Source organism: Petromyzon marinus, chromosome 10, assembly GCF_048934315.1.
Source record: "Petromyzon marinus isolate PM22_M1 ecotype Great Lakes invasive population chromosome 10, UKy_Petmar_22M1.pri1.0, whole genome shotgun sequence".
Taxonomy (NCBI): domain Eukaryota; kingdom Metazoa; phylum Chordata; class Hyperoartia; order Petromyzontiformes; family Petromyzontidae; genus Petromyzon; species Petromyzon marinus.
Genome location: NC_133676.1, coordinates 6,467,374 through 6,483,842, shown reverse-complemented (window position 1 = coordinate 6,483,842; position 16,469 = coordinate 6,467,374). Strand labels below are relative to the sequence as shown.

At 45.3% G+C, this 16,469-nt stretch overlaps 3 protein-coding genes across 6 annotated transcripts in view; 1 reads left to right on the top strand and 2 right to left on the bottom strand.

Moving 5' to 3' along the window:
- Positions 1-1,963, top strand: part of MED24 (mediator complex subunit 24) — a 16,154-nt gene extending 14,191 nt beyond the window's left edge. For all 3 annotated transcript variants that reach the window (XM_076066083.1, XM_076066081.1, XM_076066082.1), the window contains exons 25-26: positions 94-239; positions 1,127-1,963. In XM_076066083.1, coding sequence (XP_075922198.1) covers positions 94-239; positions 1,127-1,255 — 275 coding nt within the window. In that variant the 3' untranslated portion in view covers positions 1,256-1,963. The remainder of the gene's footprint in view (positions 1-93; positions 240-1,126) is intronic.
- Positions 1,554-10,375, bottom strand: LOC116941035 (transcription termination factor 1-like). 2 transcript variants are annotated; one of them, XM_076066085.1, is made up of 10 exons: positions 10,239-10,375; positions 6,432-7,554; positions 5,849-6,037; positions 5,221-5,302; positions 4,343-4,473; positions 3,773-3,998; positions 3,431-3,520; positions 3,271-3,336; positions 2,785-2,867; positions 1,554-2,634 (listed from the first exon to the last, which is right to left on the bottom strand). In XM_076066085.1, the coding sequence occupies exons 2-10, from the start codon at positions 7,552-7,554 to the stop codon at positions 2,507-2,509; spliced, it is 2,118 nt and encodes a 705-aa protein (XP_075922200.1). In that variant the 5' UTR covers positions 10,239-10,375; the 3' UTR covers positions 1,554-2,506. The 2 variants fall into 2 exon arrangements, with proteins under 2 accessions (XP_075922200.1, XP_032807494.2); XM_032951603.2 differs by lacking the exon at positions 10,239-10,375 and adding an exon at positions 9,683-9,811.
- Positions 10,281-16,469, bottom strand: LOC116941036 (transcription termination factor 1-like). Its single transcript, XM_032951604.2, has 10 exons — positions 16,338-16,469; positions 14,360-15,479; positions 13,780-13,968; positions 13,151-13,232; positions 12,217-12,347; positions 11,647-11,872; positions 11,304-11,393; positions 11,143-11,208; positions 10,665-10,747; positions 10,281-10,510 (listed from the first exon to the last, which is right to left on the bottom strand). Exons 1-10 carry the CDS (start codon positions 16,341-16,343, stop codon positions 10,392-10,394), a joined length of 2,112 nt encoding a protein of 703 aa, XP_032807495.2. The 5' UTR covers positions 16,344-16,469; the 3' UTR covers positions 10,281-10,391.

Below are 16,469 nucleotides of genomic sequence, written 5' to 3'. Positions count from 1 at the left end.
ATTGTGGTGGACAACATTCAGCTTGTGCTTCATTCATTAACACTTAAACGTGCAATAATTCTCACAGCGATCTTTTTTGTCTCGTTTTTACAGCGAACCTCTTTCTACTGTTTTCGTGGAGCCTCACGTCCAAGGTGGCTGGACCTCAGACTCAGTTTGTGCAGTGGTTCGTGGAAGAGTGTGTGCAGTGTGAGCAGGGCAGTTGTACCAGCATCCTCCACTTCATGCCCTTCACCATGGTTAGTTCCCCACACAGATTTAAGACAGTTGTTAGGTATTTTGATTTAAAGCTTTCGTGACTGCAGTAATTCATATTCTTAGCTCTTTTGGTAAAGTCACCTTGAAGGGAAACAATAAAATATATATAAAACAAAAATTCTCACGACGTTTCGACCATAACACATAACACAGCTGATGATCGTTTGTGTTATGGTCGAAACGTCGTGAGAATTTTTATTGTTTTATATATATTTTATTTTATTGTTTCCCTTCAACGTGACTTTACCGAAAGAGCTAAGAATATAGTTGTTAGGTAATTCTGTAAAATGGTACGTACAATTATACAGTATGCGATCAAGGGCAGGAATAATTTTAGGACCGCGCTCTGTATATTGTAAATACGAGCGGAGTCTCACATTCTCATACACCTTGGAATTATCCGTGAATATTAAAAATATATTCAATTGATAGAACGTTATTGGATATATTCAATTGATAGAACGTTATTTTTCATATTCATATATAAAGCAGTTGCAGTTCCAGGACTGAATTGTGCAAAAAAGTGTACTATATTATTTCCAAGTCAAAAAAATAATGTTCAGGTACACGTTTAGAATGGCTAAGATACCTGCAGAGATGGATATAATTCGTGGGCATTTTTGAATCGGTAGGCCTCATGCGGCTGCAGGCCCTAGGTTCCTCACCCCTGCTTTAAAGTGATCGAGTTGAGCTTTTTTCAGTCCTTTAGAATGCTGGCCATCACGATTGAAGTACATCAGCTTTCACGTTAAAGCAGTGACGAGCTCATTAGCAGATGAGATCCTTTTCGAGGACCTGGCTGTGCAAACGGCATTGGGAGTTGTCTGTAAACGTTTAATGTGCATGCTTACCACTGCTTTTGTCACAGGTGTCAGAGCTCATGAAGCTGCCTGGCATGAACAATCCCAAGCTCATCCTGGCCATCACGGACCTCAGCTTGCCACTGGGCCGACGCGTTGCAGCCAAGGGGGTGGCGGCTGTGACACTAGCCCTGTGACTGGCAAGCGCAATGATTGTCTTGCAGATCATGGTAGTGACAAGTGTGAAAATTGTTAATTCGTGATTGTCCATTGGAAGATTAAGTGCTTGCAAAAAAAATATTTATGCAGGCCGGTTCATTTAGCTGTTCCTCACTTGTTGAGGGCCAGTGCCTCAGTAGCCACATGTCCAAAAACACATGGCAATTCACATGGTTTGCATTGTCCCTATTTTTAGCAGACCACTTCTTCCTCCTACACTTACCACGGATAAAAGCGAGTTTACGATACAGTTTTTTGTATACGACGAAAAACATGTGCAGCAATGTTTATTTTATTTACAATTGTATCAAAAGTACATTGAGTTCACTGGTAAAATGTTTTCAGGCATAGAAAAGGCGATTCCATGTTACTCTTAATGGTCACCATGACACTTGTGTATCTAGTAATGTGCTGCGAAAAAAAATACTCTTTGGCAATAATGTAACAGATGCTGTGTCCACAGATGCCTATTTATTATGGAGTGAAGTGTAATACATTTTTGTTGGTGACATTGCGTGTTACAAATGTAATGTATATATGTAAAGAACAAGTAACTTTTGTAAGGTTAGTTTTTTTGTATTCAGAATGTGCCCGTGTTTTCATAGCCATTATCTACAAATGATATAATTAAACAGTAAAAAAGGCCTGTAATTTCCAATGAATAAAACTATTAACATTCTACAGAATTGGTATGCATTGCAGAGGGTGACGAATACCAAGGTGTTTGTGTACAAGGTATCACTCGTATATCACTGGTATATATCCCAAGACTGGCATTGCATCTTTGCTGTGCGCCAATATGCAGTCAGGAAGGGGGTTACAGGTGTCTAAAACAGTGGAACTAGTCCTCTGTCCAGAGACTCCCTCTCAGTGGTGGTATCTTCCTTTATCCAGGAACAACGTTTTCAGCTTCTTTGGATAATTGGCCATATCTGTCACTGTTAAGGACAATATATGCTTGAAGAAGATGCACACCCAAATGCTACATATGGGTCAGAAACCTACTTGCTGTACAGCATTCTGTAGGCACACTGGTGCCCTGCAGGTGGGTTTCTCGCACGTAGTGCCTCCATGGCAGCACGATTCGCCAACTCGCTGGATTCTCCTTGTCCATCACTGCACATCTGTGATAAAGCACTTCATAGCTCATCGGATTTCTCCAGGATAAAGATTCTGATTTGCCTTGAGAGCCTGAGGCACAATCTGTAGAAAGGGGTCCAGGCCCTCAATTAGTCAATGGCATTCAAAAGGTGTTTGAGGAGAACTTCTGTGGGTTGCACTTCTGCGCTTAACTGCCCAATGTCATGTTTCTTCAGAAGCTGAGGCAGATAGATGTCGTGCAGGACATCAATTATCTCTGCAGGACACGGACATTGAGAGGCACACACTTTGCATATCAATTATTGGTCTCTCAAAAATTAATACATCTGACAACATTTTTTTACAGATTGATTTTTTTTTGCATTAGGTTTATCAAATAGCAAAATAGCATCGAAGGGTTACATACCTCCAAAGGTCTTATTTTTCCAGTTGGGAACGTGGAAAAGTTTCAGTTCGTACAACTTCCTTTGTAGCAACCATGGTGGCATCCTAGGGACAAAGTTTAAAGCGACTTCATGAGATATTGATTGTCACGATTCTAGGCCAGCACCTGAGAATTTGGGTTCCAGCCCACGTGGTTCAGCATGTTTGCCGTTTCAGTTCCTGAACAATATCCCAGCATATGGAGGGAAATGTGAGACATGCCGAATACGCGGTAAAACATGAAAACATAACAATGCAGCACACCCATGAACACCTATGCAGTAGTATTTTAACGTGCTCTTGTGTAGCGAATGAGATTAAGTCTTGATAACTGCACAAGCTCATCTTGATGTTTGTTTTGTGTGAATGTGCCCTCGCCAAACAAACGGAAAGCTTTACAAAGGTGCATCACGAGTATATTTCAATCGGATTTCATTGCTTACTACAAGACGAATGGTGCATTACTCACTTCATTTTTTGGCCGATTCCATCCCAGTCAATATCCGCACTGTCTTCAACTTCCAAGTTGTACAAACTGCTCGTGAACAAGGACAATTTCCAATAAACGTTAGTACTAACAAAAAAACACGTGCAAATCGTTTCTCCAGTTGTCCAGTATCGACAAATACCTCTGAATGAGTTGTATTCTGGATGTATCGCCTTGCCATCCATACGCCAGTGGTGTGATCTTTGTCAACCGATCGCAAAGAACGGCCATCCTAAAAAAATATAGTTCAGTTTAAACAAATATATGTAATGTACAAAGACTATATAGTTTATACACACGGCTCTATGGCAATAGATAAGACTCATGCTCCACAAAGATGTACCCTAAACTTGTGGCAATAAGGTTATACAAATCTGCCCGCACACTGGATTACAAGACGCATCCTTAACATTTGAATTAAAATACGGGTGAACTGTCAATCTGGAGAATAAGGAAAAGATCAGTTGAATTTCATATTGAGTACCATTTTGTCCTGCACTGGTGAGAATTTCTGTTGTTCACTTTGGCGGAAACGTGTCTCCAGGGAATGTCGGAGTAGAGAAATCTCTGCAGGATACGGATCGTATGTTCGGAATCTGTGTTGAGTTGGTCCACCCCATTGTGCTGCTGCTGCTGAGCTTGCAGGTAGTCCTTCATTGCCTGCAGCAGACTCTCAACCTCCCCATCACTCCAAACGCCCTTGGCCGAACCTCAAACCACACACAACCAAGACAATCTGAAGTTTCAAGAACTAGTGACCAACAAACCACCATTGGAGACTTTTCCCATACCTCTGAACATGTCAGTAGAAGGCAGTGTCGTGAAATCCACTGAACTATACTTCCAACGTCTATACTCCGCCTGTACCCACCCACATTGAAAAGCGTGAATTATGGTCAAGTAACCCCCACAGCCCATACGGCGTGGATGGGGGACCTCATCCAGCAATGTATTGACAAAAAGGTCTGCACATATTTAGAATACAATGTAATTAGCAATTGGCTTTACCCAGATTGTGCATGAACCAGACAATGCAGGCACCAGAAGTCCTTACCATCGTTAATCAAATTGAATTTGACGGACAGGTTCTTCTGCCCGCGCTGCATGATTTGTGAAATGCGAGTCCAATTTGGACCCAACTCCCGGGTGAGCTGTGTCAGCTGCTTCAACTCTTCTTCCGAGTACCTTTTCCAAGAGAAGTGTTGCACATTGCCATAGACTTAGTCACGAGAAAAAAACAACTATTTTGCAAACAAGTTCATAAGCAAGAAAATGTGGACACTCAGTCCTCAATTTACAAACACCGAACTTACATATACTTGCACTTAGGAACCAGCTTCCATTAAATATGTAAATATATTATATTGAATTCAAAACACGAACTCGCAATCGCAAACTGAACTGCGGAAGTATTTTGTTTAGCGGAACGATCCTCTGTAAGATGTAATGAGTCGGGCTCGCGCTGGGAGTGAGTTTGTGAGTGAAATTGAGTGTGGGTAACGGTTAGCGCGCTGTGCTACTAAAGCGGTGACCCGAGTTCGATTCCCGCTCACTGCCAACGCCACTGACGATTACCTGAACCGGTCATGGGTCTCCCCCTGGTCGACTCAGCCTCAAACGAGTATCTGGTGCGGTGTGTAAACATCACCACTGGAGAGACAAAGGGTTGGGTACTGACCACTAACCCCCTCGTGTGCCGTGCCGGCCTTCATAGGCATTGCTCACTTAACAACATTTGCTGTTCAGGTCATACAGGGGATTGTCGTTGGTGTCTGCACGTGATTGTATGCAATTGTGGTGAGTCATAGTTCCCCCTTTCGACAATAAGGCCAGCATCAGGATTCAAGGCGAGTGAAAATTAAGAACAATTATATTCCTGTTACTTTGTTACTGTACAGTATGTTTCGTAAGAAGAGCACTTCTCGTACTTACCTTCCAGATTTCAGGTCTTGGCCTTCATATAAAGTAATCCCACGTTGGAATATCTGTTTCATTGGTCTTGAAATACCCCGAACTGCAAAACGAAGAGAGAACGACCTTACCTCGTATGTCACTTGAGCAAACACAAGCCAATGCTGTACTCGAAATATCTTAATTATAGTTTCCCCTGCTGTAAAGTGGATATTTAAATACCTGTAAAACTGAAGTAGGTGATGTGTTGTGCCAGTGTACACGTACAGCACCTTTTGTCAATTCAAGGATGAAGGCCTCCCCACACCATGTGGGGCATCGTTAAGATGACCGCACTTACCACACTGATCAGTACAGATTGGTAAAGGTGGGCGAGCAAAGACTCGGAAGCATTGTACAAGAATAGATTTTTCTGCACTACCCTCTATTAACCATCATATATGACAATAGAGTGTCCTTCAGCTTTCTCCCATATGCCGAACACTCCTGGTTTATCGAAACATCCCAACGTAGTACCTTCCTGAAATGGTTAGCACCCGCATCTCCAATTTTCACGGTTGGCTACGTACAGTGCAAAAGAAGTTCAACATAAATTAAGAGTGGATACTATCTTGGGGGGTGATTAGCTTTATAATGCATTGTAACGCACGCAGGTAATTGAAGAAGTTGTTCTGCAATCGGTACTTTGAGATTAATTTCTTCTCTGCGGGGAAGTACGAGGGCATGAATAGTTTCTGTGGATCCGTGAAGGCACCGTGGTCACGAATAAAGTCGCGCACGTTCATGTGCAGCTGTTCCACCTCTGCCTTGCTGAAACGCCCAAACCGGACCTTGATTCCTGCAAGCCAGCAAGAGCCACACACGCACACACACACACGGTTCCATTATTGCGGGTTATTTTCTACTTCAAATAAAGAACAGCACAATAAAACACACTTTGTGTAAGACTTGTTTACGAGTTATCGGTTTGGGTATCGTACGTTGACCGATATCATACGAGGATACAGTCATATTCCTAGGGGATGAAGGGGGTTGGGAATTCAAGGGGTAAAGTGCAGGACAGATGGGCAAGTTGAAGGCGTGGTGGTGAATTTGTAAGGAATGAACATAGCAAAATCGGTCTACCTAGAAGTTAATTTTCATACTGTATATTATAATTGTCTGAAATGTACATGCACCTTATAAAGTTCAGTAGCAAAAAAATACTAATATTTGTGTTTTGCACTACTGACCTTTCTTTTCAAACTCCTTAAAACGATGATAGTCATATTTGAGGGCGTGAGCAATATACATTTGCGATCTACGTGCAAAGCCAGGAATGAATTTACTCATGAACTTGACCTGGTAATCATAATTCTCAAGATGCCTAACCTCCTCCTCTTCCTCCTCCTCATCCCCCATTTCTTGATCTACTTCATCAACAACCTCTTCAGTGTGGGACACATTTATCTGGCGATGTTCATTGGTGACAGAGTTCTCGGTTCTCAATGTGGGATGTGGCTCAATGGGGAAGCCTTCCTCAAGGTCACGCCGTTTTTTCTTCTTGCCATGCTTCTTGCTCCTTGTGCCCGCAGTATTCTGTGCTATTACACCACCCTGGTCACCTCCAGATTGGTACGCCTTTGCCATCTTCTTCTTTTTCTTCTTCTTCTTCTTCTTCCTGTTGGAGCTTGAGGATGGCTCGGGATTCACGGGCGATTCCATCGGACAACTTTCTGACACAACTGTCCCCTCAGAAGAAGCATGTCCGTCAGGCACCGCAATGCTCATTTCCCTGCGTTTTCTCTTTTTGCGAGGTCTTTCCTGCACAGGAGGAGGCTCAATGTCTTCTAAATGACTTCCTCCATCAGCTGCAGTTTGTTTCCTTTTCCTGCTCGATTTCTTCTCACTCTTCGCAGTTTCCTCTTCACGGTCCGACTGCAAAGCCCCTTCTTCTCGTTGCCAAGTTGGCGTCAAATTGTCGTCAGCGTTTTTCATTTTCTTCTTCCTTTTCACTCCCTTGCTCTCGGCGTCGCCGCTTCTGGAACAGGCACGCACGTCTTCTCTCCGCTGAGGTGCAACTGTCGCCTCCTCCTCACTTCGTCGTCGAGATTTGCCTTCCCTCCGCTCACCGTGCTTGCAATGGTGCTCGCCGCCGTCCCCCGCAACCCGAGAAGAATCGCACCGCGAACCACCATCAGACGTTTTCGTTTGGGCATCGTCACTCCTGGATTCCGCTCTGTGCTTTACACATCTTTTCTTTTGACAAATCTTGACTTGGTCCAAGTCCACGTCATTCGGAGCTTCTTCCAGGCGTGACGATTCATTTCCACGCGCATCTCTTTTCCGTTGGCATTTCTCCTTGTGTTTCTTCATCTGCAAAACGTGAACGTCCAATGTTTTAAGAAATGCTTTTATCTAATTACATCGCCAAAAGGCTTTCCTGACAATTGAATGTCGCGTTTATTCACGCAGACAATAGTTACACAACTGCAATGTACTCATACCTGTCAACCCCTGATCGATGCCTACCTCATTATAGACAAATTCAGATCTTATTGGTCACCCCGTGCCCTTACAAATCTAAAAGTTAATCCTAAATACAAATAGACAAAAAACATTTTGCCCGTATTGAAATGGTTGTACGCCGTATAGTCCTGAAAACTCCTATTTCCCTGTACAAGAATACGGGTAAACCGTATGGGTTGACAGGTATGTTGTACTTCCCCTTTGACGATTCGCTGCTGGATTATTTGACAAACATGTAGTGTAGCAGAACGACACTACTGTGTAGACTCGGTATGGGGGCTGTAGGGAGGTGTCACGGGGGTCGTGTCAGGCCGTGACACTCTGCGTGAACCCAGCAGGACACGTGACCGGATAAAGCTGAGCCAGGGGCCCCAGGGGGGGGGGTCACGTGGTTGGGGTTCGGGCCTTCCCGAAGGATCGGGAAGGGGGGCGTGGCCTGGGGCGAAGGCGGCCACGCCGGAGTGGTTATAAGCGGGGTGTGTACGAGAGCAGGGGGCTGTTCTGTGCTCTTCTGCTGCTGGGTCATCTCTCTGGGATGAAGCTCTCCGCTCTCCGCTAGTGGACCAGGCAACGTGTTGGGCTGTCCTGGGCCAGTGATGTCGTACCCCCGTGGGTTAGCTAAGTTATGAAAGGTGGCTATCACCTTAAGTCGTTATGGTGAGTGTTACCTGGTGTGTTAGCTAATAAATAGTGTTGCCTCCAGAGTCCAGTGTGCGCCTGAATGTAACCCACTACAAATACATCACGTTGGCCAGTGAGGGTCGCTGACAACGAGCAGACTTGGGTGCAAATGACAGTTCTGGAAGTACAGAAAAATACTCTGGTTGCTACTCTTTGGTTCTATTCGGTAAAGTCACGTAGGTAAAATAGAACCAAAGAGTATGGATCCTTGCAGTCACGAAAGCTTCAAGTCTAGGACTCTGGTTGTTCCTGCACTGCCCTCTGCTGACAGCATCTTCAAACGCGTGATTATCCGCTTTCATTGCAGTGGCCCCGCTACACTCGTGTTTACTCTCCTACACGTGTTTATTCCACGTGTGGTTACCCTCTACACTTGTGGTTACCCTCTATACGTGTGGTTACCCTCTACACGCGCTTGCCGCGCGTGTGGTTACCCCCCTCTTCGCGTGTGGTTACCCCGTGTGGTTACCCCCCTCTACGTGTGGTTACTCCATGTGTGGTTACCCTCCTCTACGCGTGTGGTTACTCCACGTGTGGTTACCCTCCTATACACGTGGTTACCCCACGTGTGTGGTTACCCTCCTATACACGTGGTTACCCCACGTGTGTGGTTACCCTCCCCTCCTATACACGTGGTTACCCTCCTATACACGTGGTTACCCCACGTGTGTGGTTACCCTCCTATACACGTGGTTACCCCACGTGTGTGGTTACCCTCCTATACACGTGGTTACCCTCCTATACACGTGGTTACCCCACGTGTGTGGTTACCCTCCCCTCCTATACACGTGGTTACCCTCCTATACACGTGGTTACCCTCCTACACACGCGGTTACCCCACGTGTGTGGTTACCCTCCTATACACGTGGTTACCCCACGTGTGTGGTTACCCTCCTATACACGTGGTTACCCTCCTATACACGTGGTTACCCTCCTATACACGTGGTTACCCCACGTGTGTGGTTACCCTCCTATACACGTGGTTACCCTCCTATACACGTGGTTACCCTCCTATACACGTGGTTACCCTCCTATACACGTGGTTACCCCACGTGTGTGGTTACCCTCCTATACACGTGGTTACCCCACGTGTGTGGTTACCCTCCCCTCCTATACACGTGGTTACCCTCCTATACACGTGGTTACCCCACGTGTGTGGTTACCCTCCTATACACGTGGTTACCCCACGTGTGTGGTTACCCTCCTATACACGTGGTTACCCTCCTACACACGTGGTTACTCCACGTGTGTGGTTACCCTCCTATACACGTGGTTACCCCACGTGTGTGGTTACCTCCATCCACGCGCCGTTACCCGGGCAGCGCGGACGACTTCCGGGTCCGATCCCAGTGCTGCCCGTCACTGATTATATTCCCTAGCGCGCATAGGCAGGTGCTCTCTCTAACGAGGAGCACCATTGGCCCATGCGCCTAGCGGGTCCCGCCTCTCGCCGGGGCGGGAACGAATCGGATCGCGGGATCCTCTCAGTGCTTGCCGGTGCAGTCTGGGAAATAAAAAGCGACGCCCGGATGACCTTTTTATTCTTCCCAGTAGCACTCTTCGCTATTGGTGAAGACCGCGGCCAATCATCGGAGAGCGTGCGATTGGCGGGAACTGGGTTGTCACGTGGCGCGCGGCGAGCACGTGAGCAGTGAGGGGCACGGTTGGAGGTGGGGGGCGCATTGAGTAGCGGGGTACCGGGCGGGCAGTTGGGGGGGGCAGTTGGGGGGGGGCAGTTGGGGGGGGGGCAGTTGGGGGGCGGGCAGTTGGGGGGGGGCAGTTGAGGGGGGGGCAGTTGAGGGGGGGCAGTTGAGGGGGGGCAGTTGGGGGGGGGCAGTTGGTTTTCACACCTGATGATGATTGCTTGTGTTGCAGTCGAAACGTCGTGATAATTTTATGGTTTTATATTTTTATTATTTTACTGTTTCCCTTCTAACGTGGTGACTTTACCGAAAGAATCAGGAATATGAATCCCTGCAGTCACGAAAGCTTCAAATCAAAATTTAATTAAAAAGTTGTTTGAGGAGAACTTCTGTTGGTTCCACTTCTGCGCTTAACTGCCCAATGTCATGTTTCTTCAGAAGCTGAGGTAGATAGATGTCGTGCAGGACATCAATTATCTCTGCAGGACACGGACATTGATAACACACACTTTGCATATCAATTTTATTGGTCTCTTGAAAATTAATACATTTGACAAGATTTTTTTTTTACGGATTGAATTTTTTTTGCATTAGGTTTATCAAATAGCAAAATAGCATCGAAGGGTTACATACCTCCAAAGGTCTTATTTCTCCAGTTGGGAACGTGGAAAAATTTCAGTCCGAACAACTTCCTTTGTAGCAACCATGGTGGTATCCTAGGGACAAAGTTTAAAGCGACTTCATAAGATATTGATTGTCACGATTCTAGGCCAGCACCTGAGAATTTGGGTTCCAGCCCACGTGGTTCAGCATGATGTTTGCCGTTTCAGTATCCCAGCATATGGAGGGAAATGTGAGACATGCCGAATACACGGTAAAACATGAAAACATAACAATGCAGCACACCCATGAACACCTATGCAGTAGTATTTTAACGTGCTCTTGTGTAGCGAATGAGATTAAGTCTTGATAACTGCACAAGCTCATCTTGATGTTTGTTTTGTGTGAATGTGCCCTCGCCAAACAAACGGAAAGCTTTACAAAGGTGCATCACGAGTATATTTCAATCAGATTTCATTGCTTACTACAAGACGAATGGTGCATTACTCACTTCATTTTTTGGCCGATTCCATCCCAGTCAATATCCGCACTGTCTTCAACTTCCAAGTTGTACAAACTGCTCGTGAACAAGGACAATTTCCAATAAACGTTAGTACTAACAAAAAAAACACGTGCAATTCGTTTCTACAGTTCTCCAGTATCGACAAATACCTCTGAATGAGTTGTATTCTGGATGTATCGCCTTGCCATCCATACACCAGTGGTGTGATCTTTGTCAACCGATTGCAAAGAACGGCCATCCTAAAAAAATATAGTTCAGTTTAAACAAATATATGTAATGTACAAAGACTATATAGTTTATACACACGGCTCTATGGCAATAGATAAGACTCATGCTCCACAAAGATGTACCCTAAACTTATGGCAATAAGGTTATACAAATCTGCCCACACACTGGATTACAAGAAGCATTGGCAACATTTGATTTAAAATACGGGTGAACTGTCAATCTGAAGAATAAGGAAAGAGATCAGCTGAATTTCATATTAAGTACCATTTTGCCCTGCACTGGTAAGAATTTCTGTTGTTCACTTTGGCGGAAACGTGTCTCCAGGGAATGTCGGAGTAGAGAAATCTCTGCAGGATACGGATCGTATGTTCGGAATCTGTGTTGAGTTGGTCCACCCCATTGTGCTGCTGCTGCTGAGCTTGCAGGTAGTCCTTCATTGCCTGCAGCAGACTCTCAACCTCCCCATCACTCCAAACGCCCTTGGCCGAACCTCAAACCACACACAACCAAGACAATCTGAAGTTTCAAGAACTAGTGACCAACAAACCACCATTGGAGACTTTTCCCATATCTCTGAACATGTCAGTAGAAGGCAGTGTCGTGAAATCCACTGTACTAAACTCCCAACGTCTATACTCCGCCTGTACCCACCCACATTGAAAAGCGTGAATTATTGTCAAGTAACCCCCACAGCTCATACGGCGTGGATGGGGGACCTCATTCAGCAATGTATTGACAAAAAGGTCTGCACATATTTATAATACAATGCAATTGGCAATTGGCTTTACCCAGATTGTGCATGAACCAGACAATGCAGGCACCAGAAGTCCTTACCATCGGTCATCAAATTGAATTTGATGAGCAGGTTCTTCTTCCTGCGCTGCATGATTCGTGAAATGGGAGTCCAATGTGGACCTAACTCCCGGGTGAGCTGTGTCAGCTGCTTCAACTCTTCTTCCGAGTATCTTTTCCAAGAGAAGTGTTGCACATTGCCATAGACTTAGTCACGAGAAAAAAGAACAACTATTTTGTAAAGAAGTTCATGGGCAAGAAAATGTGGACACGCAGTCCTCAATTTACAAACACCGAACTTACATATACTCGCACTTAGGAACCAGCTTCCATGAAATATATAAATATATATTGAATTCAAAACACAAACTCGCAATCGCAAACTGAACTGCGGAAGTATTTTGTTCAGCGGAACGATCCTCTGTAAGATGTAATGAGTCGGGCTCGCGCTGGGAGTGAGTTTGTGAGTGAAATTGAGTGTGGGTAACGATTAGCGCGCTGTGCTACTAAAGCGGTGACCCGAGTTCGATTCGCGCTCACTGCCAACGCCAGGCAGCTGGGTTGGGTACTGACCACTCACCCCCTCGTGTGCCGTGCCGGCCTTCATAGGCATTGCTCACTTAACAACATTTGCTGTTCAGGTCATACAGGCGATTATCGTTGGTGTCTCCGCGTGCTTGTATGCAATTGTGGTGACTAATTGTTCCCCCTTTCGACAATAAGGCCAGCATCAGGATTCAAGGCGAGTGAAAATTATTTTTTTTTATTCCTGTTACTGTACAGTATGTTTTTGCAGTGTTGCATGCACATTTACAATATTTCTGAGTTTAACAATGCTTCCCTTTTTTGTTGAACCGTAACAAATTTCAAAACAAGAGCGTACGTGCATTTAACTAATACAGCACATTGTGTTCCGACTTACAAACGGGGCCCAGGAACGGAGTGTGTTCGTAAGAAGAGCAGTTCTCGTATTTACCTTCCAGATTTAAGGTCTTCGCATTCATATAAAGTCATCCCTCGTTCTAATATCTGCTTCAGTGGTCTTGAAATACCCCGAACTGCAAAACGAAGAGAGAACAATCTTACCTCGTATGTCACTTGAGCAAACACAAGCCAATGCTGTACTGGAAATATCTTAATTATAGTTGCCTCTGCTGTAAAGTGGATATTTAAATACCTGTAAAACTGAAGTAGGTGATGTGTTGTGCCAGTGTACAATTACAGCACCCTTTGTCAATTCAAGGATGAAGGCTGCCCCACACCATGTGGGTCATCGTTAAGATGACCGTACTTACCACACTGATCAGTACGGATTGGTAAAGGTGGGCGAGCAAAGACTCGGAAGCATTGTACAAGAATAGATTTTTCTGCACTACCCTCTATTAACCATCATATATGACAATAGAGTGTCCTTCAGCTTTCTCCCGTATGCCGAACACTACTGGTTTTATCGAAACATCCCAACGTAGTACCTTCCTGAAATGGTTAGCACCCGCATCTCCAGTTTGCACGGTTGACTACGTACAGTGCAAAAGAAGTTCAACATAAATTAAGAGTGGATACTGTCTTGGGTAGTAATTAGCTTTGTAATGCATTGTAACGCACGCAGGTAATAGAAGAAGTTGTTCTGCAATCGGTATTTTAAGATTAATTTCTTCTCCGCAGGGAAGTACGAGGGCATGAATAGTTTCTGTGGATCCGTGAAGGCACCGTGGTCACGAATAAAGTCGCGCACGTTCATGTGCAGCTGTTCCACCTCTGCCTTGCTGAAACGCCCAAACCGGACCTTGATTCCTGCAAGCCAGCAAGAGCCACACACGCGCACACACACACGGTTCCATTAATGCGGGTTATTTTCTACTTCAATTAAAGAACAGCACAATAAAACACACTTTGTGTAAGACTTGTTTACGAGTTATCGGTTTGGGTGTCGTACGTTGACCGATATCATACGAGCATACAGTCATATTCCTAGGGGATGAAGGGGGTTGGGAATTCAAGGGGTAAAGTGCAGGACAGATGGGCAAGTTGAAGGCGTGGTGAATTTGTAAGGAATGAACATAACAAAATCGGTCTGCGTAGAAGTACATTTTCATACTGTATATTAGAATTGTCTGAAATGTACATGCACCTTATAAAGTTCAGTAGCAAAAAAATACTAATATTTGTGTATTGCACTACTGACCTCTCTTTTCAAACTCCTTAAAACGATGATAGTCATATTTGAGGGCACGATTAATATGCACTTGCACTCTACGTGCAAAGCCAGGAATTAATTTACTCATGAACTTGACCTGGTAATCATAATTCTCGAGATGCCTAACCTCTTCCTCCTCTTCCTCCTCATCCCCCATTTCTTGATCTACTTCATCAACAACCTCTTCAGTGTGGGACACGTTTATCTGGCGATGTTCATTGGTGACAGAGTTCTCAGTTCTCAATGTGGGATGTGGCTCAATGGGGAAGCCCTCCTCAAGGTCACGCCGTTTTTTCTTCTTGCCATGCTTCTTGCTCCTTGTGCCCGCAGTATTCTGTGCTATTACACCACCCTGGTCACCTCCAGATTGGTACGCCTTTGCCATCTTCTTCTTTTTCTTCTTCTTCTTCTTCCTGTTGGAGCTTGAGGATGGCTCGGGATTCACGGGCGATTCCATCGGACAACTTTCTGACACAACTGTCCCTTCAGAAGAAGCATGTCCGTCAGGCACCGCAATGCTCATTTCCCTGCGTTTTCTCTTTTTGCGAGGTCTTTCCTCCACAGGAGGAGGCTCAATGTCTTCTAAATGACTTCCTCCATCAGCTGCAGTTTGTTTCCTTTTCCTGCTCGATTTCTTCTCACTCTTCGCAGTTTCCTCTTCACGGTCCGACTGCAAAGCCCCTTCTTCTCGTTGCCAAGTTGGCGTCAAATTGTCGTCAGCGTTTTTCATTTTCTTCTTCCTTTTCACTACCTTGCTCTCGGCGTCGCCGCTTCTGGAACAGGCACGCACGTCTTCTCTCCGCTGAGGTGCAACTGTCGCCTCCTCCTCACTTCGTCGTCGAGATTTGCCTTCCCTCCGCTCACCGTGCTTGCAATGGTGCTCGCCGCCGTCCCCCGCAACCCGAGAAGAATCGCACCGCGAACCACCATCAGACGTTTTCGTTTGGGCATCGTCACTCCTGGATTCCGCTCTGTGCTTTACACATCTTTTCTTTTGACAAATCTTGACTTGGTCCAAGTCCACGTCATTCGGAGCTTCTTCCAGGCGTGACGATTCATTTCCACGCGCATCTCTTTTCCGTTGGCATTTCTCCTTGTGTTTCTTCATCTGCAAAACGTGAACGTCCAATGTTTTAAGAAATGCTTTTATCTAATTACATCGCCAAAAGGCTTTCCTGACAATTGAATGTCGCGTTTATTCACACAGACAATAGTTACACAACTGCAATGTACTCATACCTGTCAACCCCTGATCGATGCCTACCTCATTATAGACCAATTCAGATCTTATTGGTCACCCTGTGCCCTTACAAATCTAAAAGTTAATCCTAAAATACAAATAGACAAAAAACATTTTGCCCATATTGAAATGGTTGTACGCCGTATAGTCCTGAAAACTCATATTTCCCTGTACAAGAATACGGGTAAACCGTATGGGTTGACAGGTATGTTGTAGGAATAGGATTCACCCTTTTAACTGGCACAAAAACTTACACCTTTATTCAAGGCATCATGTTTGCAATAACCACAACACAAGCAGTCAAAATGCAAACAAAAAAGACAACTTTGATAATAATAATATTGGCACTGTCCTTGAATTTGATTGGTCCACACCCGAGACGGCTTTTCTTAGAGCCTAGTCTCCATTGGTGTTGGACCAGAAGACGCCAAAAGGCGTACAACTCAAAAACAGCGCACCATCAGAGTATTGAGGGCTCGGGGTGAGCATTAACATTATGAGACCTCCTTTGTTTCTGGCAAAGGAGGTCTCATAATGTTAATGTTAGTGGTTACCCCGGGTGGTTACCCTCCTATACACGTGGTTACCCTCCTATACACGTGGTTACCCCACGTGTGTGGTTACCCTCCTATACACGTGGTTACCCCACGTGTGTGGTTACCCTCCTATACACGTGGTTACCCTCCTACACACGTGGTTACCCCACGTGTGTAGGAGTGTGGTTACCTCCATCCACGCGCCGTTACCCGGGCAGCGCGGACGACTTCCGGATCCGATCCCAGTGCTGCCCGTCACTGATTATATTCCCTAGAGCGCATAGGCAGGTGCTCTCTCTAACGAGGAGCACCATTGGCCCAC